Source organism: Haliaeetus leucocephalus, unplaced genomic scaffold (genome assembly GCF_000737465.1).
Source record: "Haliaeetus leucocephalus isolate CR32 unplaced genomic scaffold, Haliaeetus_leucocephalus-4.0 Scaffold139, whole genome shotgun sequence".
In the NCBI taxonomy this organism is placed as follows: domain Eukaryota; kingdom Metazoa; phylum Chordata; class Aves; order Accipitriformes; family Accipitridae; genus Haliaeetus; species Haliaeetus leucocephalus.
In genome coordinates, this window is record NW_010972575.1 from 839,463 (window position 1) to 866,454 (window position 26,992).

At 36.2% G+C, this 26,992-nt stretch overlaps 1 protein-coding gene across 1 annotated transcript in view; it reads left to right on the plus strand.

Annotated features, from left to right (window-relative positions):
• The window catches only part of KDM4C (lysine (K)-specific demethylase 4C), a 271,840-nt gene that overhangs the window by 151,722 nt on the left and 93,126 nt on the right, over window positions 1-26,992 (plus strand). Inside the window, exons 13-15 of the mRNA XM_010586055.1 lie at window positions 17,868-18,049; window positions 18,921-19,137; window positions 20,077-20,153. Coding sequence (XP_010584357.1) covers window positions 17,868-18,049; window positions 18,921-19,137; window positions 20,077-20,153 — 476 coding nt within the window. The remainder of the gene's footprint in view (window positions 1-17,867; window positions 18,050-18,920; window positions 19,138-20,076; window positions 20,154-26,992) is intronic.

Consider the following 26,992-nt stretch of genomic DNA (forward strand, 5'->3'; position numbering starts at 1 on the left):
ACATCTCCCTCCTTGTTCCAAGCTTGAAGTCATTCATTGGTTTGCATCTTCCATCTCACTAATTTTGGAAAGCCATACCCTCTCTTTTTTATCTGAGCTGCAGTTTTGCCAGACTTATACTTCAATTAGTTGTTAAGCATCTTTCTGAAAATTAGAGAAAGCTTAGGCCCGTGATCTGTATCATATATGGATATGTTTGCATACCTTGAGGGCTAGACAGAGCATATTTCAGAAAGTGTTACGGTAATTTACACAAAAAGGATGATATTAATATTAAGATTCATATAGTAAAGTAATTAAAGATTTAAATATGTTGCAGGTTGCAGTGAAATTGCTCTTTTTTAATTAGAGATTATATTCCTTTTGCCTGCTGATTCTTTTTCAACTTTATAGTTAAAACATAGTGTAAAATTCCTATTTAAGCATGGATTGCATATGATATAATCTGGCTAGATGATGATGTGATGACACTGGTTGGTTAATCACAAGGATTCTGCTCTTCATTTGTTGCCTTATTCAGTAGTTTGTCAGCTTCCTGGTGTCTTAATTTTGTGTGAAAGTAGGAGCATCCCAACAAGAAGTCATATACCTTCCAGTCTTTCCTATTTACATGATGATTGTCCTTCTGGTAGTTAAGGGTGTATTTTTATTAGGAAAGAAAATGTTGTCTTAGAATAATTTCAAGTAGCTATTAAGCACCTGTCTGCTTATTGATTGAAGGAAGTAATTAAGAGTTTTATTGGAAATGGCAGTTATTGGTATTTCCTAGCTGGAACTGGAATTTGATATTACTTTCATGTGTCTGTTTCTCATTGTGATGTAATTCATCAGCATGCTTTTGTGAAAACACCAGAAGACAAACAATAGGTTTTGGAGAACAGAATGTTTACATGCAAGACAGGGATTGAAGAACTGCTGAGGCAGACTGGCAAACTGAAGCCTCATTAGCTTTCCTGGCGCATGCTGGCGTGCGAGTTAAAGATCTGTGGTTAGATGAGTGCCAGTCAAAGGAGATTTTTCTGATTATATTCAAGAATGTTTGTTGTTGGGTATCAGCGGAGTAATCAGTATCAACGTACCAATGACTATATTCTTCTTTATGAAGGTGCTTCATCTATATTCTGGAGTTACCAGAAATGTAATTCAGCATGCATACTTACTCAGTTCTTGTCCTCTGTGTTTTTTTGAACAAAAGTGATGCAGATAATGACTATGATACTATAGTCTTCAGGTACCATAATTTTTGAGTTCACCTATTCCTTTACAAGGAGGATTTGTGTATTGATACATCAGTTTATATTTTAATTCATCTGGGTCCAGTAAAATCATAAATGTAAACAAAATCGAGGAAGAAGAAGATAAGTACTAGTGCTGTTATGAAAAATTAACAAATGGGGGCTTTATAGTTCATCTGCAAATCATGTCATTTTCCACAAGTTGGATAGTCTGTAGCCATTTCTAATACAGATAATTTATATTCAAATTAATATATTTGAAGTCCTTCAGATACTAGGGTTCTATTAGGAAATTTCTGTGAATAGAGGTGATCAGAGGCTATTAACAATTTGAAGGCAACGTTCTTTGACACTGTCAGATATTTCAGAATCATAATTTTGCTAACAGAATACTATCATATTCAACAGCACAAATGTTGTTCATTCAGTTCAAGCATGAAGCTTGAATCTTAGCAGAGACTTTCTGGATTTGCTATAATACAGAGTCCTTTGGCAGAAATTATTTTTTTTGCACAGGATTGCTTGGACATTGAGTTTTGTGTTTTCTTTTTATCACTGCATATGGTTCTTTATGTGTATGGTTTTTTATGATCTAAATGTTTCTTCTACAGGAAAATGATCAGTTTAATTGTTTCTGTGTGGTCTATTGGTGTTAATTTTATATTTTTTTTCAGTCTTTCTGAAGCCTTTCCTTCTGTATGTCTGACTTCTGAGTCTCCCTTATTATGATTGGTTTTGTGGAATTAATGCCTAAAGGACTGAGCAATGAGAAGTACTGGGGACCGGGGAATCAATCCCAGAAATTACAGCTCAGGCTTCCAGTTTAGAAAAATAAGTACAACAGTACAGTGTGAGCTGTATGTCACACTCAAAATACTAATAATTTTTACATAATGAACCTTGGTCTTATTCTCAGTGTGGTATATTAGCTTATGGTAATATTATTCTTTTGTATTTAATGCAGTTATATTTCTGCTCACTTAAGCAATAAAAAAACAAATTCAGCAGAAGGAGCAAGCATACTGGCTTTGGATGCACATTGATTGGTCCCAGAGATTTCTTTCCAGCAATATTTGGGCACGCAACATTAGAAACTGTTTTTAGATTCAAGTTGACTAAAATCTGCCATAGCCCTAAATGATATAATAATAGTGTAAAGATTGAATTCAGTATGGGTTTCTTTGTATATGGTTTTTAGTGTTTTAAATATGATTCAGAAGTTCAAATTCATTTTGCTTTTGTTACTTTGTAAGCTAAGGAAACAGAGAGAAAACTATTGTGAATGGAAAGAGTGGCTTGGACAAGAGTTTGATTAGTGAAAATTGCTAGTTTTACAGCTGTATTTTTCCTTCATTTGTGTCATAAAATAAAACTTCTTTTTTTACGTTCATTCTCAGCATCCTGTGAGATGTGCATGATCTGATACTAGTAGTCAAGCCATGTAAGGCGTGTTCAGTAATGTCATAAATAGGTTAAGCATGCTGAAATAGGGGGAGATTACACTTGTAGATGCAATTGTGATTCTTTTGCTTTGAAGCTTAAGATGCCAGATTCTGCTTGAAGATTGTTACTTATTTCAGAAAGAAATGTTAGCTCTTTTTTCCTGGTGTTCCTTAGGAGGTAGAGAAGAATTTGTTAACCAGTTAACAGAGGCATGTTTATTTTTGCCACATTAGTATTATAATTTGCAGTGTTGCTTTCACTCCCATACTGTATTGGTCTGCTTTTTGAGTGGAGTTTTACTTTTTAAAAAATATTTTGCTCTTGTGTGAGTATGAGTTAATCCAGTACAGAATTTGTATTTTTCATGCTTCATCTTCTAGCATTGGAAGAGACCAGCACTGTCTACCAGTTGCAATGGTATCACTATGCTAGGTGTTCTCTATCCTTTCTTCTGGTATCTACATTGCTTCTGGTTTGTTTAAATTCAATTTTCAAGATTTGATTACCATAATTAACAAAAAGTTCTAGCACTTACGTAACATGTGGTATCCTGAAGGCTCAAAACAACTTTACAAAATTGTCGTAGAATCTTTAGTAGGTATTTAGGAGAGGGAGGTGTTGAAAGGTCAAATACAAGCTTTTCCTGAACGTCCAGTACTCTTGTCAAACTTCTGGGCTAGCAGCTGATGTTCAGAAATGGCGAGAACTGACAGCTCTGATTATTGCCACTGGCAGCTCTTGTCCCTTGACATCTTTCACAACAGTGCTTATCTGCCTTAGAGTGGACACCTACAAATGCCAGGATCTAAGAGTAGCCATTATTTTGATTCAAGAGGGGAATACAAACCAGTTCCTCTAACATTTATGCCTCATTTGCTGGACAGTGGTATATGTGGAGATCATTAAGACTCATTGTCCTCTAGATGAACCTTACAATTGCACAGCTTTCTTAGCTTTAAAATATAATATTTTACCTCTTAAAGGAGTGGACAGAACTTTAATCTTAGATACAGAGGCATGTATAATTTCTCATTATCAAGTGTGCCAAGATGAAAATGGATTTCCTGTTGCATTTGTGCAGCTTCTCAATAGCCTTCTCAAGTGTAGCTATAGAGTCAGTAGGCAAACTGGGTATGATGTTTGCAAAGGAGACAGATGTCTCTTCTGTAAGGTTATCTTCTGGAGTTGAGTTTCTGTTTCTATAATTATGGTCCAAAGGGAAACACAGAAAATGTGTGAATTGCATTTAACAAGGATTAGTTCCCTGAGGTATTGGTACAGAGGATTGCCTAATAAATTATCCTAGTTCCAAAATATCATAGTAGGTTTGCTTTTTTTCCAAATGAAAAAAAATCTAGCCCATAGAGTTATCATTGCCTTTGTCAATATCTGAAGCTGCTTTGTAAACCAGCAGTATTGGAAGTGACTTGATTTTAATGCTAATGGGGTTTTACTAAATGCTTTTTCTTGGCTGAGAAGTGTGTGTAATATATATATTTTTTTAAATGTACAAAATAATTACACTTAAGTAATTGGTCCTTGCGGGAGTTTGAATGCAATTGTTGTCTAGTGTATGGAGTGTTTATGGGGTATTAGTTTTAGTGATCTGTGCAGGAAGTGTAGCCTGAAGCTATTAATTTATAATTCCAATTCAGGCATTGATTTGTCATGTGAATTTGGACCTGTGATCAAGTCTTTCTGCTTTGCATCTTCCATACTTAATTTATGAAGATAAGTAACTACCCAAGGCCTTGAGTCAGTGGAGAACTTCAGCACAATCTTAAATGTAAGCATTCAAGTAACTGGGTTCCTCAAAATTTCACTTGTGCTTTGCCCAGAGGCACTTATGCAGGAATGGTGTATTGACATAGGTTAGATTTTTGCTGCCTGAGAGGTATAAAATAACCATAAAATATGTTTTCCCCACTTGGTACTGGTTTTTGTCTCTAGAGCAGCATAAAATGAGAGTGTGTTGGTGAATCTGCTATGTAATACTTCTAAAACACTCTTAACAGCATAATACTTGGATATTTATTTGACTGTATAGTACTCGGCGGTATGGTCAATGAAGATACATTTTAATTTCTAGAATAAAGAAGTACCAAATAACTGTCATATCTCAGTGACCCTTTTTATTAGTAGGCAAGAAAGCCTGAAGATCGGGAGAAAGTTTTCTGTATTTTTCCCCTTTTGTACAGATGCACATACTGACAAGTAGCTTGGACAAGTTTTATAGAGTGTTTTAGGAAATAGTAAGAATTAGATTGCATGCTAGTTTGAAAAATTCTTAGAACGCAGAAAGAAAATCGGTGAGAAAAAGCCTACTACACTAATACTTTTACACTGATAATATTGTGCATGTTTGTTAACTCCAATAGGTAATTGACAAAGGTAGGGACTAGTCCAGTGTTGGTTTTCAGGGGTCATCATTTAAGTTTGCAGAGGTTCATGAGATATTAATTTTAAATAAAGAGGAAGAATTAAATAAAATAATGGGTTTGTCTTTTATGTAGAGAAGTGCATGTATTTAACTGAACCCTTTATGATACGCTAATTTTACATTGTTGACATTGTATGTACCAAATACTGGGATAAAGATATACACGATCAGACCTTCAGGTTTAAGTAATCCTTAATTATGAGAAGTAAATGTAAATTTAAATACATATTCTACATTTGGAGTTGGTTAGCTTAAAAGAGCTTTAGTAAGCTCTTGAGACTAGATGGCAAACTATGATGTTTCATTAGTAAATCAGTAAGCATGTGTGTGGATGGCAATAGCAGTTCCTAAAAATTCCAATCTAATTTCAGCTATTGATCAAATCTTCTAGCTGGTAAGTACAGTGACCGCAAGCAAATTGAATTGGAATGCAAAGTAAAAATTTTGTTCATTAAAAATTGTAAAAAATTACATGGGGAATGGAAGGAGAAAGCAGCTGGTAATAAGTCTTCTACAGTGCTGTGAATTAAAGCTTTTCAGGAGAGCAGATATCTGCCAGTCTTTAGCTTGTAGTCTATTCTTGTAATGATATTGCACTGACAGCTTCGTTTTTTGCTGATACACTATGCAGTAAATTCCAGCAGGTTTTCTTTTGTTTCTGTTTTGATTTTGATGTGATGCCTCTTTGAAATAAATTATAAATACAGTGGCTATTCTTTAAACTTACATGGTGTAAAGACAGGTGAAATTACTGGAATTGCTATGATGTACATACATATAAAAATGGAAACTATAACACAAATATGCTGTACGTATTTCGTATTGGCAGTTCTTACATATATAAGAACACGTCCCTTTCTGTGGCCTCATGTCCACATTTTAAATACGGCTGCTTGACTAGTGGGTCATCTTTGAGCTTGGTTTTTGGACATAATAAGTATCTGTATTTCTGGAGTCACTAGATAGTCCATGTTTTGTAGTGTCAATAAGAATTTGTTGCTTGTGCTTCAGCTTAGCCAGAATTAGTAGACATCTTTGACAATTTGAGCCTTAACTATTAGGGCTCAGTTTGAAGTAGAGAATGATTTTGTTGCAAGAATTAGTAAGCAAACCAAAATGGTAGTTTTAAAAAATATCAATACTGTAGCCTTGTAAAACCATTTTTACAGATTATGTAAATGTAGACTTATTCTCTACACCATGAGTCCTCAGAGCTTTCTCAAAGTTAGTTAGTTTAGCAGCAGCATAGCAGTGTAAATCAAATACATTTTAGGTACTTTGCCATTTGTTAGAGGAAAAAGTTGGGTTCCAGTACAGTCTGACAGGGTCTTTTAGATATTCCATGTGCAAAAGATTCAGTGCATAATAGAAAATTTACTTATTTGAAGTCAGTTGAAGTTACATGGGTTTTTGACTTAGCAGAGTGGTACAGTGTGCACTCAAATCACAATACAAGTACAAACTATGTTTAGGAGAGTGTAGCAATTGCAATATGTAATTCAGTCATAATACAAATGTGAATTTCATTACTGGTGTCTAATAATATGCTCACTGTCACAATGCTGGATGTTTTCAGTCTCTGGGAAGGAATATGTGGGTCGCAACTGGTTCAGGCCCATTGCTTTGTTCGTTTGGTTTTTGCCATGGAAGCAAACACTTTCATAATACTTTCTTCTCATGAGTCACCTGAATCATCACCCTGGAAAGGATCAGTATCAAACCAGGTATCTCTTGATCATTCATTGTCCTTGGTATTCGTGGTGGCCATCACTTGAATGAGGTCTATTTCAGTAAACTATAGTAAATGCTCCTTATGTGTATGGGCATCACATATGATTTGAGGCTGCAACTTTGAGTCTAAGAACTTATTTTAATTCCCTGTGTATGTTGCTTATGCATTATGTTATCTTCTATAAATGTTTCTTTTTCTTGTTCTAGCACGCTATGTGTTCATTTCTCTTCTAACTTCTGCACTACTACTCACAAGTAAATACCAGCAACTGCAAAGCCCTGCTTTTCTCTCCTTTCTTCAACTTAGAACCTTTCAATTTTTCAAATTCATCCCAAATATCAGTGGGATCAGTGCTTTGTTCTGCTGTCCATGAAAAGTACTGGTTATGGATTTCCCATCCCTCCTTTTCAAAGTTACTGGTGAGATTTTTTTCCAGCCTTTGCTAGTATTTATAATAATTCTATCTCCTCTTTTAAATGTTAGTAGTCCTGTCTGCAGCCAGTCTTATCACTACATATTCTTAATCACAGTGCAGGTTTTTGATACTAGGTTCTTATTTGTTACTAACACCAAATCAGAAAGTATGTTTTTGCCAAAGTAATCATTACTGCTTTAATGGGTACCACTCACCCTCAGGAATATCCTGCTGAGTATGCCAGTTAATGTCAGAGTATAATACACTCTGACCAGGTTCTTGTAGATATTCCATGTGTGGAATATTTAATGAATAACACAAAATTTTCTTATTTGAAATTAGTTGAAGTTACATGGGATTTCAATTTAGCAGAGTGATACAGCAATGCACTTAAATCACAGTGAAAGTACAAATTACATTTAGCAGAGTGCAGCAATTGTAATATACAGTTCAATCACAATACAAGAACAAATTACATTTAGCAAAGTGTAGCAATTGCAATACACAGTTCAATCACAAAACAATTGCATTATGGGACTCTAATGATATGCTCAAGAAAAATCAGAGTATCCCAATATCTAAACACATCTTTCAATCCTGTCAAATTGTTTTTTGAAAAATTTTCTGAACTCTGAATTTTTCTGACCTTTCAAAACATTTTGAGATCTGCTACAACTTATGTTTTACACTTCTATTTTACTGTTTTTAATAAAGCATCCCATTAGCTTATTTTGTGAGCTAAACTTTAGTTAATCTAGGAGCTCTTAAGTTTAGCCTATAGAGCTGTGATTCAGTATGGCTATCTTTACATACAATTTTTATGAGAACTGAAGTACTGATTGATAATTCAGCAATTAGACTCTCTAACCAAAAACGTATACCTACTTTACAGTGCTGTTACTGTACAGTGCCGTACAAGAATCTACAAAGTTTACATTTTCATATTTTGCTATGAAATCTATGGCTTTCATTACTGAAAAAAAGAAACACAATATCTGAAACTGAGTTTGCTGATATACTGCAGGAACAGTAAAGTTTTGAAGTTGCAAGTCTTTTTCCCTGACTGACTTTTTCTTATTATTATTTCCTCCAGGACATTTGAAACTATAGATAATGCCTCCCCGGGCTGAGATTATGCTCAACTACCTGAAAAATAACAGATGCTGCTATGCTCTTCATAGCAGAGAATGCTGCTGTACAAAGCCAGGAAACATCAGTGGAACATAACCTCCAGCAACAAAATCATTGTTGAGATTGGCAAAAGCAAATTGTACTGTATTAGCATCTATGGCTTTTCACATCTGCTGGGTTAAATCAGCAAATGCTGGCAACAGCCCATTCTGCAAATGGCCCAAATGTTTTCCGTCTGAGAATTTAAGTTTAACTTAGTAAGCAAAAACTGTTCAAAGCAATAGTATTGAGTGTTGGAGCAAGTTTGCCACAAACTGTTAAACCAGTAACATTTGTGAAAACATTTATTTCATTCACTTACCCACTTGGAAAGCAGCACAGTAACTGTTTGTAAGTACTGTTGTTATAGAAGGAGTTCCTTTGTGCCAAAAAAGATTCTGGGCTATAGTTTTCTTTTTGTCTACACAGTTTGTTTTAATGAATTGTTTCACTTTTCTTAAATATGTAAAGGGATAGATGCGTATAAATAATGGCATTAATGAGAACTGGTATATCCACAGTTACATTACAGAGGTTAATTAATCCTATATAAATATTCTTTTCAGGTACAAATATTATAGCAGTAACTGTTACAGAGTTTGGAATTGCTAATTACCTTATCGTATCATTACCACTATGGTTGAATTATTAATATGATCCAGTAAGGTTTATAATAAATTTTATGCATTTATTTAAAGTCATTAATTGGCTCATCAAGCGTTTCTGCTTTTCTTTTGGAAAAAAGAGCACTTGGTCTATCCCCTTAGGAAACAAAACATTTAACCTCATTATGAATTGTATCTGCTAAAGTAATATTACAACAAAGCATTATACTTGCAGTGAAGTAAAAACGTCCTGGTGGTTCATAGACAATCAAAATCTGTGACCACTGTTAGGGGTGGCAGTGAAGAGATGTTTTTAAATGCATAGGAATATCCTGCATTACATCATCCCATTAACACTTATTTTTGGGCTGGTATTGATCCATTTTAGACTTCAGCATGAATACGTGATATAATTACAGCCAGAAACATAACAGACGTTACAAGAAACAGGCTTCATTTGTATAAAAGTATTAAAAAAAAATATGTGCATACTAACAGACTTGCATGATAAGCTCTCCTTGGGAGGCTGTAAGAGGCAGAAATATCAGTCTCATTGTGTGAAGGCCACTCCACATAGTTATCATCAAAGCATACCAAAATCAGTGACATATTTAATGACGTGTTGATAAGACATTTGAATCCAAGTAGGATATATTGTCCAAGTGTATCCAGTAAAAGTCTTTGAACTTGATTTAAACATGTGCTCCAACTTTGAAGGTTTACATATTATCCAGGAAATTTCCGGCTGCTTTAAACTGTAATGCCTAACACTCTAGCAGAACTCAAGTCAGTCTTTTTACTTGTAAATACAATTTAAGTACCAGTACTAAAGAACTGAATTCTGCATTCCTTGTGCCAGAGTCTTATACTCTCTGACTGGCTTCTTTTAGATGTCCCATACGAGAAGTATTTAATATTTAATACCAAATTTACTGGAAGATATTTGATGTTACAAAGGATTTTGCATTAGCAGAGTGATACAGCAATGTACTGAAATCACAATATAAGCACAATATAGCAATTGCAGTATACAGTTGGATCACAATGTAAATGTGATTCCCATTTCTCTTCTGTATATGCTTGCTGTCATGATGCTGGGTGTCACCATTTGCTGGGAAGGAATATGTGGGTTGAAGTCAGCTCAAACCTGTTGCTCTCTTCAAAGTTCATTTTGTTCAATGTTCAGTCTTTATACTCAGTGCTGAAGTGAGCTATATACACAGTTCCCATATTCTGAGCTGGCTCGCTCAGGAAGACATTTGCAATCTTCTGATTAACTCAGGGAAAAACATTTAGACAAACAGCTGATCCACCCAGCTGATACAGCCATTTATCTAAAAAAAAGGACACCCTCTGTTCCCCTTTATGCTGAGATAGATTTGTTTTCCTTTGCAACAGCTATGGGCAGTCACTCCCTAGATTCTTCCCTGAGATTCAAAAGCACAGAGCCCTTGCGCATGTCCTCTGAGCCTTCTTCAGTTTCAGGGGTTTATTGATCAGTCACATGATGCATGGAACATTAAAGTGTAAACTAGAGGAATCCTGCCCTGGTTTACATACAAATATACCTCCATCATCAAGACGATTTTCAGAAGACTGCCACTGTTTGTTAGGCAGAATGAAGGAGTGTCTGCTTAATAATAGGTCCTCTTCCACATATGGGATGCCCAAGATTTCTTCCTCTCTCCTAGAAAATATTCATTGAGAATGGAGGTCCTTTTAAGTTGTTTAAAAATAAGATCATCTTTGGTTTTCTTGTTTCTTTGTCTGGCATCAGGGAATTCTTGAAACTCTGAATGATAATTCCACATTTATTTCCTTTGAGTAACACATCCTTGTTAATGAACCAAATCTTAGCCTGTCCCTGTGGCTCTTACTCATTACACAGGTGTGATGTGAAGCTTAATTTACAGCTGGAAAGGTTGGGTGTGGTTTGAAATTAAAGTTTATTTTATAATGTATACTTACAGTCATGTTTTGAACTTTACAAGGATAATAGGTTGTAGAAGTTCTATGATACTTAGTTTTTTTCCTGACTGTGATTGATCTGCCTTAGCTATGAGTTCTGGGGGTCGTGTCTACATAGATGTTTCCAGTGGTACAAGTACAAGTCTTTATTTTTCTTTCTTATACAGTGTCCTATTTTTTAAATCTTTTTAAAAAAAATTAGTTTAATTGAATTTTTACATGGTGCAAGACGTTGTGTAGACAGTCCTTTTTAATGTAATAATGGTTTATTTTAGTGTAGGTTATTTAATTTTTATTTCATGTAATTCCTCAGGCATGTCACATTCCAGATAATAAAGGCTTCATGTGATAACCAGAGGATTTTCATTTTTGCAGTTAAAGTACAGAAACCCTCTACTGTATTTTTATAGTTATGGAATTTTAATACAATCCGAGAAAGTGTGCTGGATGGCTCTTCTCATAGTTTCACTTTGAAGCAGGGGGTGAGCACATAAATCTTTCTATAGTCATCCTCTGAGCACAGTGTCTTATCTGCTGAAGTTCTCCAGAGACAAATGGTCTCAGGAAAAGAGTGAGCTTGACTGTAAGAAAGTGAATCAGATAATTATAGTTCTGTTGCATTGTTAAGTAATTCTGAATTCATAGAACTCCTGTAAGTAGCACTTATATTTCAGGTTAAGCATAACATTTACACTTGAACATGGTGTTGTGTGAGAAGGTGTTCTGCTAAAGAGATGTTTATTTTTGTAGCTGAAGTGATGGCCTCAATTTTGTATACAATATTTGTTGCTATGGGAATAATTACTGTATCAAAATTAGAGTGTCATGATTCAGATGGAGATTAAACAACAGAAATATATCAGCTGAAGACTTTAAAGATGGTTCTTCGAGTATTTGTTAGCGTGCCTATGTGTTATGCATGAGAGTTTGCAATCTCTTGAACAGTGCTGTCAATTGAGCTGCAGATGTATATTGAATTTCATTGTCATGGCTAGCAGGTTCAACTCCTGTACTTTCTTTTATTCCCTCTGACAGCAAGAAGTATCCTGTACTATAGTTAAGTTTATCTGACTTTACCAAAGAATATCAAGAATGCATTATTCACTTTTGTCTTGATTAATTCTTAATTTGGAATGTAAGTTTCATGCTGAAAAGCTGAAAAAAGCAAACGGCACATCAGAATTCTCACCAGGGAATTTGGCTACACGCTTGTACAGAGTCCTGTTCATGCACTTACTGGCAGGGAACTGTGAGGAAGTGTCAGTGATTTGATCCAAGTTACAGCAGGCATAGAAGTCGAGATAGATTCCTTGGCACCATTTCATGCGTTGCACAGAGAAAATGCTCTCCATAGACATATATTGTGTTTCATATCACTGTGTTGGCTGACCTGAATCATTTAGATTGTCTGTCTTGGGCCGTTGGTAGCTGCTGTTAGAGCAAGGCGAGTTTATCACAAGGAGGGTTTGACTGAATAGTGGCACTTATCATAGAGTGTTGTTGGTTGGCAGCATTGCGTAAGTGACTGTTCATCAAAACTTGCTCTACCAGAACTGAGACAACATTCTCAGGCTCTTTCAGAAAAATGCCAATATGTAAGATTTTTAGTGGAACGTCATGTTCATAGTGCTTCATAAAACATTGTGTACTGGTCTTGTAGATACGCTATTTTTGGATGGCAATGTTTGAATCTCTTTCACTGTGGGAACTGATGCCTCCACCATGGTTTTTGCAGGTCTTGAGTACTGGGAAATGGCATTGATATACATAGTTGAAGTACAAAGTATGCCTGCTTATGACAGTGGAGCTTCTGAGATTTTTCAGTCAGTGTGGACACCACAAATTGTTCTCTATTCTTACTTTGAGAATCGTCAGTTAAGGTGGATTTTGAATGGAAGCAACTGGAGGCTGCAGTTGCCTTGTGTCCTTCATACCATTGCATAGAAGCATACGAAGATGCTGGGCACTTTCATACTTCTAACAGATATATCTGGTCAAAAACCACCAAGCTCACATAAGGCACCTGAATGTCTACCCTGAAACCACACATACCAATGTTAGTCAGGAAAGTAGATTTTTTTAGGCTAAGTCACTGTTTGCTCTTCAGTTATGTAGTAAGTGATGGAAGGAGTCATTAAAGAGAATAAGAGGAAGTGAGAAGTACTGGATAAATAGCAAAAAAAAATTCTAAAAACGCCTCAAGTTTCCCAAGTTTTTGGGGGACACAAATAGTACTTTGGAATTATCGAATGGACAAGTGAAGAAAGGTTATAAACTGTGCCAAGATGGCAGGGTTTGTTACATCAAGTGATTATATACTCTCTGCTTTCTTGAACAGTTGGAGAGCTGAGTTTTATTTCCTTGCCTGTTTTGGATAACCAAATTCTCAGTTTTTATTCATGGTATATAACTTCTCTGACTTCATGGAAACCAGGAAGGTAACCCCACCTGTACTACCTGAGAAGCTGACCTGGAAGTTCTTCCTATCAATGATATTGATGCACCTTGGAAAAAGTACACAAAGTGAAACTGCCCAAGTTCTGCTGATGTAGAGTATTTACATAGAAGATTGCAAATGCTACCTGGTGAGAAAGTTGTTGAAGGCAGCATTGTTGTCATATTCTGTAATAGGAGTCACGTACTCAGTAACTTTTTTTTTAATATCAATTTCTTTTGACGTTTTAAGATTTCAGTGTGTGGGTGCATGAATGTTGATTGTAAGGAGATGAACCAGTATTTCTGAAGCCCTTGAAAGATGATAAATTAAGCTTGAGGTTGCCTAGGAAATTCTTGAAGAGAACTGATATTCACAAGCCGTACAGTAGTGATAACAGACAATCAGACAAAGCTTATATCCCTTAAGAACATCCATTCTGTCTGTTCTTAATTTTGTATACTGCTAGTGTAAGAAATTTAAGAAATACTGGGTTAGCTAGTCTCCCTCTGAAAGGAGGAGGGATGTTTTTCCTTTCCTGGCTGTGCTTCTGGGCTTGTTATGATGGAGAAGAGTGAGAGGTTGCAGGGTGTAATATGCAGTAGGATCACATAAGAGAGCTTGGGTGCTGTAGTTCATGCAAGGAGACTAAGAGACTGCTGTAAGGAGCACTGAGAAGACAGTCATACCTCAAAGGAGATGGAATGCATAATTAGAGATGTTAGAGATCAGAGGCAAATGAGGGTTTGCTTCTAGTCAATAAGTAACTGGAAGTAGTTAGTCTGAACATAATGCAAAGGAGAAAATAAATTTTTTAAAAGAGTGTTAAGTTTTTTGAAGGTTGTGGAAGATGCAGTCCGGTACATCTGCATATGACACTTTGTCCCTGGCTTCATTTGGAATGAAGTTTGAAAATAAATAAAAAGCTCTTGAAAGCAACACACTGTTGCAAGAGTACTGCCAGTTTTATTCTTGGCTCTTGCATTGTTTTCACTCCCGCGATCTGGAAAGGATTTGTAAAGATCACACAAGGGAACTGAAATTGTGGAGTTTATATGTAATTAAGATATAAATACGGTTCTCATCCAAAGCAAAACCAATACGGTCATGAACTCAGCAATGTGCTGAGGCAGTGGGAAACCAGAGTACTATGTGAGAGAACTAGAGCTGTCGTCTTAGAATTGATTCCAGGACTGGAAATCCGAAGATAGATTTTTGACTAACAAGGAGCATGATAGGCTGAGGTTCCTCATGGGAGAATTATTCAGCAGTGATAAGGAGTGGTGCAATCCAAGGATGTCAGTTTCAAAGTGGATAATAGATGTGGAACATTTAAGTTACAAACCTTCACAACAAATTTTGTGTTCCTCCTTCTTTTCTTTATAAGGTACTATCAAGCCTTGAATTCTCTGTGAGGTCACAACTATAATGAAATTATTTAAAATAATGTCAGTATAACCTGAAAGAAAATAATGTCAAAGAAAGAATGCGGAAAATAAGTTAGCAAAGATGAAGCTACTTGTGACACTGTTCTGTAAGGGAAAATTTAAATAGATAAAGATGGAACTAGAGGCACAGATTTCAGAGCTATTTATTTTACAGTTCTGGAAAATTGCAAGTGCGGCGACTGAATTAAGTGCTCAAGCTCTCTGTACAAGATTCCCTTTATTTCACTAAAGGATAAAACTTATATATGTTTCAACAAAGATCTAGAAAGAACTAACGGCATATAGCCAACACTGCTAACACAGGAGCGCATATCTGGCTCAGCTGGGATGTTTGCCAGTCCTCAGAACAGTTAAAGATAAAAACATTCCATACACATACTCGTGACTGTCTTCAGCCACATCTTCCCAGGCATACACAAGGCCATCCTCCAACCTGGCCTTGTAAAACTAGTTCTTCAAAGGCTTGGCAAACATGCAGCACAACAAATTCTAACGGTTTGTCGTGGTTTAACCCCAGCCAGCAACTAAGCACCACGCAGCCGCTCACTCACTCCCCCCCCCACCCAGTGGGGTGGGGGAGAAAAAGGAAGTAAAACTCATGGGTTGAGATAAGAACGGTTTAATAGAACAGAAAAGAAGAAACTAATAATGATAACACTAATAAAATGACAGCAGTAACAATAAAAGGATTGGAATGTACAAATGATGCGCAGGGCAATTGCTCACCACCCGCCGACCGACACCCAGCTAGTTCCTGAGCTGCGATTCCCCACCCCCCCTTCCCAGTTCCTAAACTAGATGGGACGTCCCATGGTATGGAATACACCATTGGCCAGTTTGGGTCAGCTGCCCTGGCTGTGTCCTGCGCCAACTTCTTGTGCCCCTCCAGCTTTCTCGCTGGCTGGGCATGAGAAGCTGAAAAATCCTTGACTATAGTCTAAACATGAATGAGCAACAACTGAAAACATCAGTGTTATCAACATTATTCTCATACTGAACTCAAAACATAGCACTGTACCAGCTACTAGGAGGACAGTTAACTCTATCCCAGCTGAAACCACGACACGGTTCACTCTTGAAAACAAATGCCAGGTGTTCCGAGCTGCTCCCACAGCAAGCAATAGAAAAAATATGATTTGACAATGTTTTTAACTAAAAGCTTAGTTAAGCTTTTAACTCAAAAGATAAGTAACTCAGAAAGCTGTGAAAGTGATGCCGGCATTTTATATTTTCATCTTTTGCTTGCGTTCAGCTATTTTTTCACTGCTATTCTTCTGCGGCTACATTATTCACCATAGAGCTCTGCTGCTGAATATTGAATTGGTGACATGTTTTTTGCACGTTTTGTATTTGTCCTTCTACCTGGATTATTGGCAAATGTTTATTGAATTGGTATTAGTTCTCTTGAGAAACTATAAAAAATGGAATAAAATTCACATGCAGGATATATTAATTAATTTATTTTTGCTACATTTGGCTTGCTTGTAGACAAATATTTCAATCCTTATTTTATTCAACACTGATAAAAATGCTATCAACTTTATAGTGCTTTTGTAGCAATGCATGTGACAATTTATCATAGGAGGAGACCCATAAAGCCTCCACTTTTTCATAAAGTGGATGATGGTTGTCATGAAGGAATGTGATGATTCAGCTTAATGTACTTCATTAAACATTTCTATGTTGTTGGAATTTTCTTCTTCTGAAACAAACGATTTTTCTTAAATACATCATTAGAAAAGACCTGTATGCTAGAGACCTTTTTTGTTATCTGAAAGTTCTGTTCAGTAACTTTCTACATTTTCCTTCCCACATTCACATTATTTTAATTATTCTAATTGACACCGACATGACTTCTCATTGATCATGAAAGATTTAATAGGCACTGTCCACTTGAATGAACAGAACCACAGACCTCATCATTAATCAGAGCAGTGTATAAGGACCCAATTCAGAAAAATATACTTAACATCTGTCAGCAGTGCTTTCCTTTCTAGGATGAAAAGACATTTCCCTCTTCATAATCTGTATATTTCACAGGTGACAAAGTCATTAGGCTGCCTATGAAGATATCTTGAGTTCTCCAACCAGCTCAAACATGTGACTAGGCTGAAATTCTGGTGTTAACAACTGGATCATTAATAATTATGCTATTGATTTCACTGGGGCAAGGGTTTTACACCCAGTCTCCTTTTCACAGCTTTCCTTTTTCCACATCTTTCTCAATAGCAAATGACTACATTTTAAAATTACTCCTATTGAATAAGCTATTTCTCTGAGTTTCAGTCTGTTTTATTTCCCAGCTTCTGTAGAGGCTTTTAATTTCATAAAGTCAGCTTTATGGAGTCCTGCACAGAAACACTGCTAATAAGTAAACCAAACTTTTACAACATCCAGAACAGATCACTGATAGTACCAGGTAGTTTTGCCTGTAGTGGAATTCAGCATGCATGTCCAGCTACATCTCTGGATTGGATTGTTCCCCATTACTCCCTGGCTATAACACTGGCCTCTTTTTCCCTTTGGAAAATGAGTTTCTGTTTCCATAAAGAGTTGAGAGGTGCTTTTCTGCATGAATGGAGTGATTTGTCTGGTGTTGCTTGGCAGGATGCAACATGTTCCATCTGTAAGGAGTTTAGGGCAGAGTGCATGGAGGGTTAGGGGGTAGAGGTTGGGGGAATTAAGGAGTGGGAGAGCGAGATGTACTGTTGTGGATATGAATACAAATTGTAAACAGTAGAGCTAGTGGCATACTTTTTATGCTGTATGTGGAGCAGTCAGCTCATGACACAGGTGTCAAAGCACTTTTTTTGTGCTTGTCCTGATGCATAATTCTTTTAGACTTCTGCATTTGTATTCACTCACACAGACTTCTTATAGCATTGTTTTATCTTCATTGTTAGCACACATGACAAAATCATTGTTGTTTGTTTTCATTCCAGGACTGCAATGTAACCAATTGTTTGTTTTCTTTAAGAACTGCCTGAGACTATCTTAACTGAAGAGAAAGTTCAAGAGACAGAGACATGGGCTAGGCCTCTGGTCTACCTTTGGCAGACGAGAGTACCCAATTTCAATGCTGAAAAAGAATACAATGGAGCTTGTGCAAAAAAGAAACCATACTGTGCCATTTGCACTCTCCTCATGCCATACTACAAGGTAAGCAAGATCCTAACAGTTCCATCTCCAGGTGAAGTGTGAAATAGCTGCTCAGCTACTTTATTTCCAGTAAATTAGAAATAAGATAAGCTTATGCATTTGATTTGTATGAGAAGTAAATAAACTCACTATTGCTAAAATTAGAACTGATACTCTGTTCACCTGCATTTATCCTTGGTTGCAGACAGTGTATGCCTTTTAGAGTTTGTGTAGGATTGGTGTTAGTGTATGTGTGCTTGCCCTTAAATGTTACACTTTTTGAGGTGGAAAATCCACATAGGTTTGTATCTTTTAGCTATTTCCTTATTTGTCCATCTTCAGATGCTTTTTAACAAAGCCTCTTCCATGTCTCCTTCCTGCAGTGTTAAGCAAATAAGTGTTTTCACAGTACTTAGGCCTTCTCAGGAATAATGTTCTTACAGAAACAGTCTAATGCAGAGCACTGTTTGATACTGGCTTGTGGAATTCCCGTGTCAAATGTCAGCTAAAAATGCTGTTGTAGTTCTATGGTACTAATTCTGAAGCTGCTAAAGTGGAATCCCCTCAGCGTGGGAACTAGGAAGAAAACTTTTATTGCACTGGACCCAGTTAAAGGACTCAAAGGGAGACAGAAGTATAGTATCATTGAACACTGCTGCAATAACACTAGTTTGCAGGCTGAGTGCTATTCTAGGTTTCACAGTTACTTGAACAATCAAAGAACTATAGAATGACTGTGATAAATACTTAGAAGCAGTTAATTTTCTCATAAAACTGTTACATTGTTAGTGCCAGAGCTGGGAGGGGAGAAGTAATTTCATCACTGTCAAAAAGAAGAGTAAGAATGACGCTCCTTTCTTTTACTTAAATATAAATTCTGTTTATTTTCCAGCCAGACAATCATGATGAAGAAAGTCCTACTTTCAGGGAAGCAAACTCAGCAGAAACACTGATGGCCAAAAACGAAAAGACTAAACCTCTTATTCCAGAGATGTGTTTTATTTATAGTGAAGACAACACTGAAAACTATCCATCAAATGCCTTTATCGAAGAAGATGGAACAAGTCTTCTGATTTCCTGTGCAAAGTGTTGTGTGCGGGTTCATGCAAGTAAATAAGCTAATTGTTCAGTTGGCAGAAATGTAATTTCAAATTTTATTTCATTGATAAATAATAGTTAACTAGGCTTCTAGTATGTCTTTAAAAGTACTGGAAAAACATTTCCATATGTAATTCTTCCATCACTGGCTAAATTTTTTTTAAAAACTGTTACATTTTCTATTGCTAGTTAATGACTGCTGTGAAAACAGTGAAGAATTTAACTTTTCTGTAAACTTTCAATAATCACAAACTTCTGATTCTTATTTCAATTCTGAGCTACTAAATTCCTTTTACTTCTCATATATTAAACCACTGTGTGATGTTAGTATGTCCTTATTAAGTAGTCAGGGTGAAATCCTGCTGGATTTAAGGACTTGTGAATATTGCTATTGACTTTAGGTATGCAGTAACTTCTTTCACCTTGCATTCTTTTTTATTTCAAGAGTGACTGATGAATGCAGGGATTTTCTGCAGTATCTTCTACAGAGAGTAAGACTTCAATAGTTATCTCTAAGAAGTCCATGTGAAATTCTTTTATGGAAGCGTGATATAATTGCATAGAAAAAACGTCAGTATATTAATCAAATTGTACATTTTTACTTCAGGGAGAATTGGTGATTTGCTATTGAAATGACAGAAAATAAGAAATTCCCTGGGGTTTGTTTTTTTGACTGTTTGCGGGGGGGTGGTGGTGTTTGTTTTGATTTTCGGTTTGGTTTGGTTGGTTTTGGTTTGTTTTTGTTTGGGTTTTTTTTTGAGTTTTGGGAAGGGTGTCTGTGTGTCTAATTTATATATTTCATGGACTATGGAATCAGCAGTAAGCCTAGATTGGAAAAGTCTCCTTGGTCACAGGAGATGTATTTTACTAGTGTTTATACAAGGTTGAATGGTATGGCATCATGGATAGAAAGGCAGAATATATTAATCAATCCAGCTCTCTTCTTCTAGGTTGCTATGGTGTTCCTTCTCATGAAATCCATACTGACTGGCTGTGTTCTCGATGCAGAACAGAAGCCTGGACAGCCGTAAGTTTCACATATTGCTTAGTTATCTAAGGAAAAAAAAAAAAATGAAGCACATGCATGACTGCATGTGGAATGTAGCCTGCTTATTTTTACTGAACACACACTTGCTGCAGAAAAATTATTTGTAAAATACGAATAGATTTCAATGTAAAATTTAATAGCATTTTGATAGACAAACTTGGAGTAGGTTTATACACTCATGAAAAGGATTGGCTAACAGAATATAATTGTGTGTAAAACATTGTTCAAGGAAACAACTGAAAATTTAAATTCACATAAGAGAAAAAAAGATATTTCCTCTAAATATTTTAGACTTCTGGTATGTACGTGTGGACAGCTGGAGAATAGAGAAAGAATAATAAATTACAGTCAGGAATGAAATTGTTGGTTTTGAGCATTTAAGGTTTACTGCGCTGTATAAGCAGAAAAAATTTCACTTGTGAAGCTCCTAAATGCCTATTGTTTGATTTTTAAAAAAAGTATAAAATAGTTTTATACAGCAAGGAATAAATAGAGAGGCAATTAATAGTTCATAGAATCCCTAAACATATACTCATTTAAAAAAAAAAAGTTTAAAATTTTACATTTTACCAATCTATCAGTTACCCTGCTAAGTCATCTAATGTTTGTTTTCCTTAAAAGAGCTTGAGGAAATGTGATAATCAGTGTCATGTCCCAATTTCTCAGGACAATGACTCAGGTTTGCTGATTCCCAGGTCAGCATTAAGGTGAAACGACACCAGGGATCCTTTAACTCACAAAACTCAATTTTTATTCGCTCACAAGAAGAACTGGCATGCTCACCACCAAAATTGGTATGCTCGCAACAAAAATTGGCATGAAACTGTGTCAGTGCACTGTGTAACATGTGCTAACCATGCATCACTAAACATATACTACAGGCCTTGCCTGTTTGGGAGTCAGTTCAGGGAAGACAATCAGGGGATCCCTCCCGCTGAGTCACGAGGTTCAGAGCGGACCCCCTTGATTTCTAGACTCCTCCTCAGTGAGGAGCCTGGGGGCGGCTGGATCCATTCCTGGTCTCAGACTTGGTCAACAGTTTATGTCTAAAGGGATGAGGTGTAGGGATTACAGAAGAGGAAAAGGGAAGAGAGAGAGAAGAGAAAGATTTCACCAGTCCTGGATCCAGCGTTGGTTCAGTCAGCCGAGGGGTCCTGTCCCGGTGGGCTTGTGCACATGGGGCTTCAGTTCATGTCCTTTTATAATCTGCTTGCCCTTCCTTCGGGCTGGCGCTCGAACTCATTAGGCTTACTAGATAGCCTTTGGGCCGTGGGCTTGGGGGGTGTCGTTTGGGGAGTAGTTTGCCCTTTCCTGCCGATGTGATCTTTTGCCATACATGGTGAGCTGCCCTGCTCAGCACATCAGAGCAGCACAAGAGAACAGGGAGCCGTGCACCCTCCAGCATGCCCTCCCCCTCCCGTTGCTGATGGGTGCTGATGGGCTTCTTTTCACCTGTGGTTCTTTGCTAGGCAGAGTTAGTCCTTAAAGCAGAACTTGCCCCACCACAACGTTTGAGACATTAACTCCTTCGGTCTCTCACAGTCAGTTTGAAATGGCAACATAGCTTTTCTTCCTTCTGTTGTTGAATGAAAAGGAGATATTTCAGGTGCCTTAAAAATGTAAATCATTAAATGATGTCATAAAATTTTTAGATATGTTGGAAAAGAAATGAGAATTCAAACTACTGGAAAATACGATATCACTTTGTCAAATATAACTTCTTGCAATTATGAAAGTCACCTGTAAAAAATTCACAATCATAGCATTAGCAAACATGAAAGTAACAATAAATATAAACACTTTGATTTTCCTTTTGTATACTGTCAACATTTTAAGGTTCTTTTGTGAATGGTAAGAGTTAAGGAAACAAAAAAGGAAATGGTATTTTTAATCCACATATTACTGCAGCTGGGGAAAACAAAAGAAAAAAAGTGACTTAGAACTGCTCATTACAAAAATATGGTCCATCTGTAATGTTTAGTCCTATGTTCTCTCAGTGAATAGCTATTAAAATATTTATTGAATCAATTTCTATGTCTGTAATGTGTTCTTATTTTAGTAGGAAAGGTATTCTTACTAGCTAAAATCCAATTTTCATCTTCCGTTGGTAATGAGAAAACCTTGTTACAGCTTCCTTATCAGACAATTGTGAGTTTCAGGATCTCCTGAACTACTTTTGTGACTACTGTCCTAGAGTCAGGGGAAGGTTGAGGGGAAAAGAATAAGTCTGCTGTAGCAAGTGACAGGTTGCCATTAACTCAGAATCTAATTATCAGTTAAACAAACAGTTAGAAAGCCCCGCTTCTCTTTCGAAAAGTTTTGTTAATTTCTTTTCAAGGGAGATACAGCTACAACGTGCAAGTATGGGAATTCTAAGGAGAACATTCTTGTTCATGAAATACCATGTGTGACAGGAATAGGACTGAATCAGATGTTTTTGTTAAGAGCACTGAAAAATTTAGAACATGGCCTTGGAATCTGATGTTAACTGCAATATAACAGTAACACTTTTGATGGGAAATTTGGAGAGAGTGTTTGTCTTTTGAGTATAGTGCATTTTTTAAAATCAAAAGTCACTGAAAAATAGTAAAACAAAATTTGGTCTTATAATTTGTTAATGCTTTGTTGTAGAAAGGATTCTAAAATTGTTCTGGGGTTTTAAGGTTATTTTACAAGTGTTCTTGAAGTGAAAAGGACATTCAGATAGCGCAGTGGTAGGTGAAAGATAAAAATAGTGTCATAATGACTGACTCATTTGCATTCACTATGGGGCAATAAAGGCGGATCTGGGTAATACGATAGAAAAAGGAAAATGTTGGGGAGAGGGTTAAAGCTTGACTTGACTGGGATTTTTCTTCATCAAACTATTAGGGGAAAAATTTGCACCCACAGTTAGCGTTAATTTGAGAAGAATTATGCACGTTTTACTGAATAAGTTTAGTTTTATTCTGTTATAATGCATATAAGTTTCTGAAAATTAGGAAGATCTGAATTTTAGGGAAAGTACTTTTTGGCCAAGTTATTGAGGAGATGAGATGAAGCAGTGGAAGAGATATCAAAAACATACAGAAAATAGCTGAAATTTTATGTGAAGATGTTTTAGTATTGGATTTTTGCAAAAACACACTCTGGGGACTAGGGGAGAAGACTCAGTGGGTTTCTGGAATCTTATGTGTTAGGTAACAAGAAGGTGATAGGAGTGAAGTGGAGCACCATTTTCGCTGTGCAAAGGCTAGACAGTATGTGTTGCCCACTTGGTCAATTTATTCAATGTAAGCTCTGGCTATGATATATTTAACTAAATTGCTGTGATTTTGTACAGCTAAATCATTAGTGGTGACAACTTCATCTTTCTATAGCTCTGATTTGGTGACCTGAGTGAAATGAACTTATGCCCCAAGAGAGCTCTTCATTCAGATATGTTTGTGGAATGAAATTCACATTCTTAATGTCATAAGTTGTCATTCAGTTGGGAAGTTTTAACAAAATGTTGAAGATTGAATAGACCTAGCTAGTATTAAATTTACTTAAAACTTGTCCTCCATAGTCTGCTATCTTGTATTCTTTGTTATTACATGTCGTTCACATGTCAATGGGAACTGTTCATTGTCAGCTGAAAGATGTAGGAGGGATAGATAGTAGGCATCTGCTACCTGAGTTAAATAGCAAAACCCCAACAGCTTCAAGGATGTGAATAACGCTCTGTTATTTACTCATATGTGAATGATACCCAAGTCACTTTTTCTTTTTTAATACTAGGGTCTTTCAAAACTCTTGAGGTGCTGAAGCAATCTCAGAACTATTAGTGATATCTCTGAGAGTTTGCAGACCTTAGGTGAGGTGCCAGCAGCCTCAAAAATTTAATGTTGCTTTCTAAAAAGGCAGGAAGTGGTCGACCCAACAAATTATGTGGCAGTCAACCTGTCTTGGATTACAAAAGAAATACTAAAGAAATGATGAATCCATCCATTTCTAAACACCTAGACAATAACAGTGTACAAAGACATATGTATTTAAGAACAAAAGAACTAATGCTTTGCTCATGGGAATAAGGAATAAGCAAAAGATTTTGTGCATCCTACCTTTCAGATGCTTTTGATAGTGTTTTAAATTCTGGTATTCAAGCAACAGAAGAGGTATGATGTAAAGCAGTAGTTGCCAAACATATAGGAATATGGATTTGCTTTCAACCCTCACTATCTCAGGCCACCAGCAATCATTCTCATCAGACTCTTAAAATCACTAAGAAAGTGATAACGTTCTTTGCATCATTTGCTGATTACTTTTCATGTCCTTACTGAACATATGTGGAAATCTAGACTGATCTACTTTAAGTCGTTTAAGACGATTGCATAGGAGATGGGGGAGTATACTTCATGTGAAGCTACCAAGGTGTTAAACTTACAGAATACATCAAAGGCTTTTTCACAGCTGTCAAGTGTGTTTCAGGTATTATTAAAAATATTATTTCCCTCAGTTGTTTCAATATTTCAGTGAAGTGAAAGGATTAATAAGAAGCATTCCCCACGCATTTTCTGTAAGTACCAAGGACCTTGGGCATTTTGTAGGCTGAGGTTTACTAATTTGGGTTAGGATTACTATTTTGGATTGTATCCAATTACTGTTTTGATTTGGATCCTCTATTTTGTAGGACAATAATAGTATTACTATATTGAAGAAATGGTGTAAAACAAAACATATGGAGTTCAACAGAGATAGGTGCAATACTTAGAGAGGAATTACCAGTTATGCGCATATAAGATGGGAGTCCCTACCTAAGCAGTAGCTCCTGCTGCCAACTGCGATTGTAACCACTGTGGTCACAAACAACATAGGTCATCAGTTCCACAGAACCTGAAACATCTCAGTAGGATGTTTAAGCCTTGTACTGGAAGTAGAGCCTGAAAAACACATGAAACAATCTTTCTGCTCTCTTCAGCTTTGATGAGACCCCAGCTGAAGAACTGTGTCTAACAGTGAACACACATTGTTCAAAAAACCATGAGCCTGAATGGGATGGAAGAAAATGAGGTGCAACTGAAATTGCAGAAAACCAGAACCAAAATTCTTTTAATCATTCCTGGTAGACCTCAATCCTTCCATAAGGGAGGATTGAAAAGAATTAACCTTGTTAGTATAGCAAGGGCAAGACAGAAGGGAAATAAGTAGTGTTCTCTCATGTAAAATTATATGTGTTTGGCAAACAGGAACACAATCAATTGCCATTCTCTCATTTTAGGGACAAGACGACTTGTAGCAGTTTTAAACTGCATCAGCAGAAGTTTATGTTAATACCAGGAAATTCTACGAATTTTTATTTCTAAAAACAGTGAACTACTGGGATAGAATATATGGAGATTTTGTACCATCTACTCCTTCATGATTTTCAAAGACATGTTAGACAAACATTTGTAAGGAATAGCTGAAGAAGACTTGATCGTGCCTTGAGGCAGAAGGATAAAATAGACATTGAGCTTTCTTTTTCCTGTGGTTCTCTTTTGCCTGTTTGAACAGTATTATTCATTGCAAAACAATGTGACTGTAGTTCTCGTTGGAGAAAATATTATCAGTTTGATACATAACTTAAATGTATTAGTGTATTTTTTGCTTGTATGGAACCTCATTGCTGACATCAGCATGATTAAGAATTGCTGATACTTATTTGTGTCCTATTTGTCATTTTAGGATCATGTTTCTGTCTCTTCAGAGTTTGGACAATAACCTTAGATTATCTTAACAGATTTCACTTCAAAATAGTACAATACTTTTGTCTAAACTTAGCATTATACTTAAGATAAATGTGGTTCTCTTTTAACCAGTCTTCTGTACATCTATTAAAAAAATACAACTCAATTGAATATACTGCCATCCAGAGTACTACTTTCCCTTTTAAAAACCTGCAATTAATGTTAGTTGCACCAACTTGCAGCTGAAAGTTTTATGCTACCTTTGAATTGCATGCTTTTTTTTTATGAATCATTTTTTTAATTTGTATAAATTTTTCTATGTCTATTGTTATACATATGATATTTTAATTGTATTTTAAATTGCTGTGTAATACCATAAGTCTCTCTGGAGAGGGAGGTGTAATTAAAGAAAATTTCTTATTTGCACGACCTTTTTTTTACTGTAGGGAATATAGAGTAAGTGTATTTTACATTCCAAGTAACACAGTTCAGACTTCTAGTTTCTACATGAAACAAATGGAAAAAATCATATTCATCTAATTTCTTGTTCAGGATAAGCATTCCTAAAACATGCAGCTGTTGCAAAAGATGTGAAACAGAGATTTGACTCACTGTGGGAATTATATATCCACATGCCTTCAAAAATTCAATTCTCACATCAGAAAAGTGCACAAAGTGAGATTTAATTATCAGAAAATACCTATTCCCTGAAACTCCAACTTCCTGAATGTCTGAAATTGTTTTCCTTCCTCTTCGCATTGATTCCTAGAAGGAGGAGATTTAGCTGAGGAAGATCTGCCTGAGGAATTCCCTTCTAAGTAAGGCTTTAAATCCTGAAAGGAAGGTTGACTGGAAAACAAGGAGAAAGAAAAGTTTTTTGCAGTGGAGAATAAAATGGAAGTTATAAAACATTGGTACAAGTCTTGGTTCAAAGTTCAGAATTCATATCTTAGGAGGGAAAGTTGCTTCTTATTCCTCTGCTTACACAGTTAGGTATTGTTTTTAGTTCTGTTAAATGATACTTTTTTAAACTCTCCACAGTTATGTTAACTTTATAGAAAATTTGGTCTCTACTAGGTTTTGGTGTATCAGTATGATTTTGCAAAGCACTGAAGTATGAGAGCAGTAGAA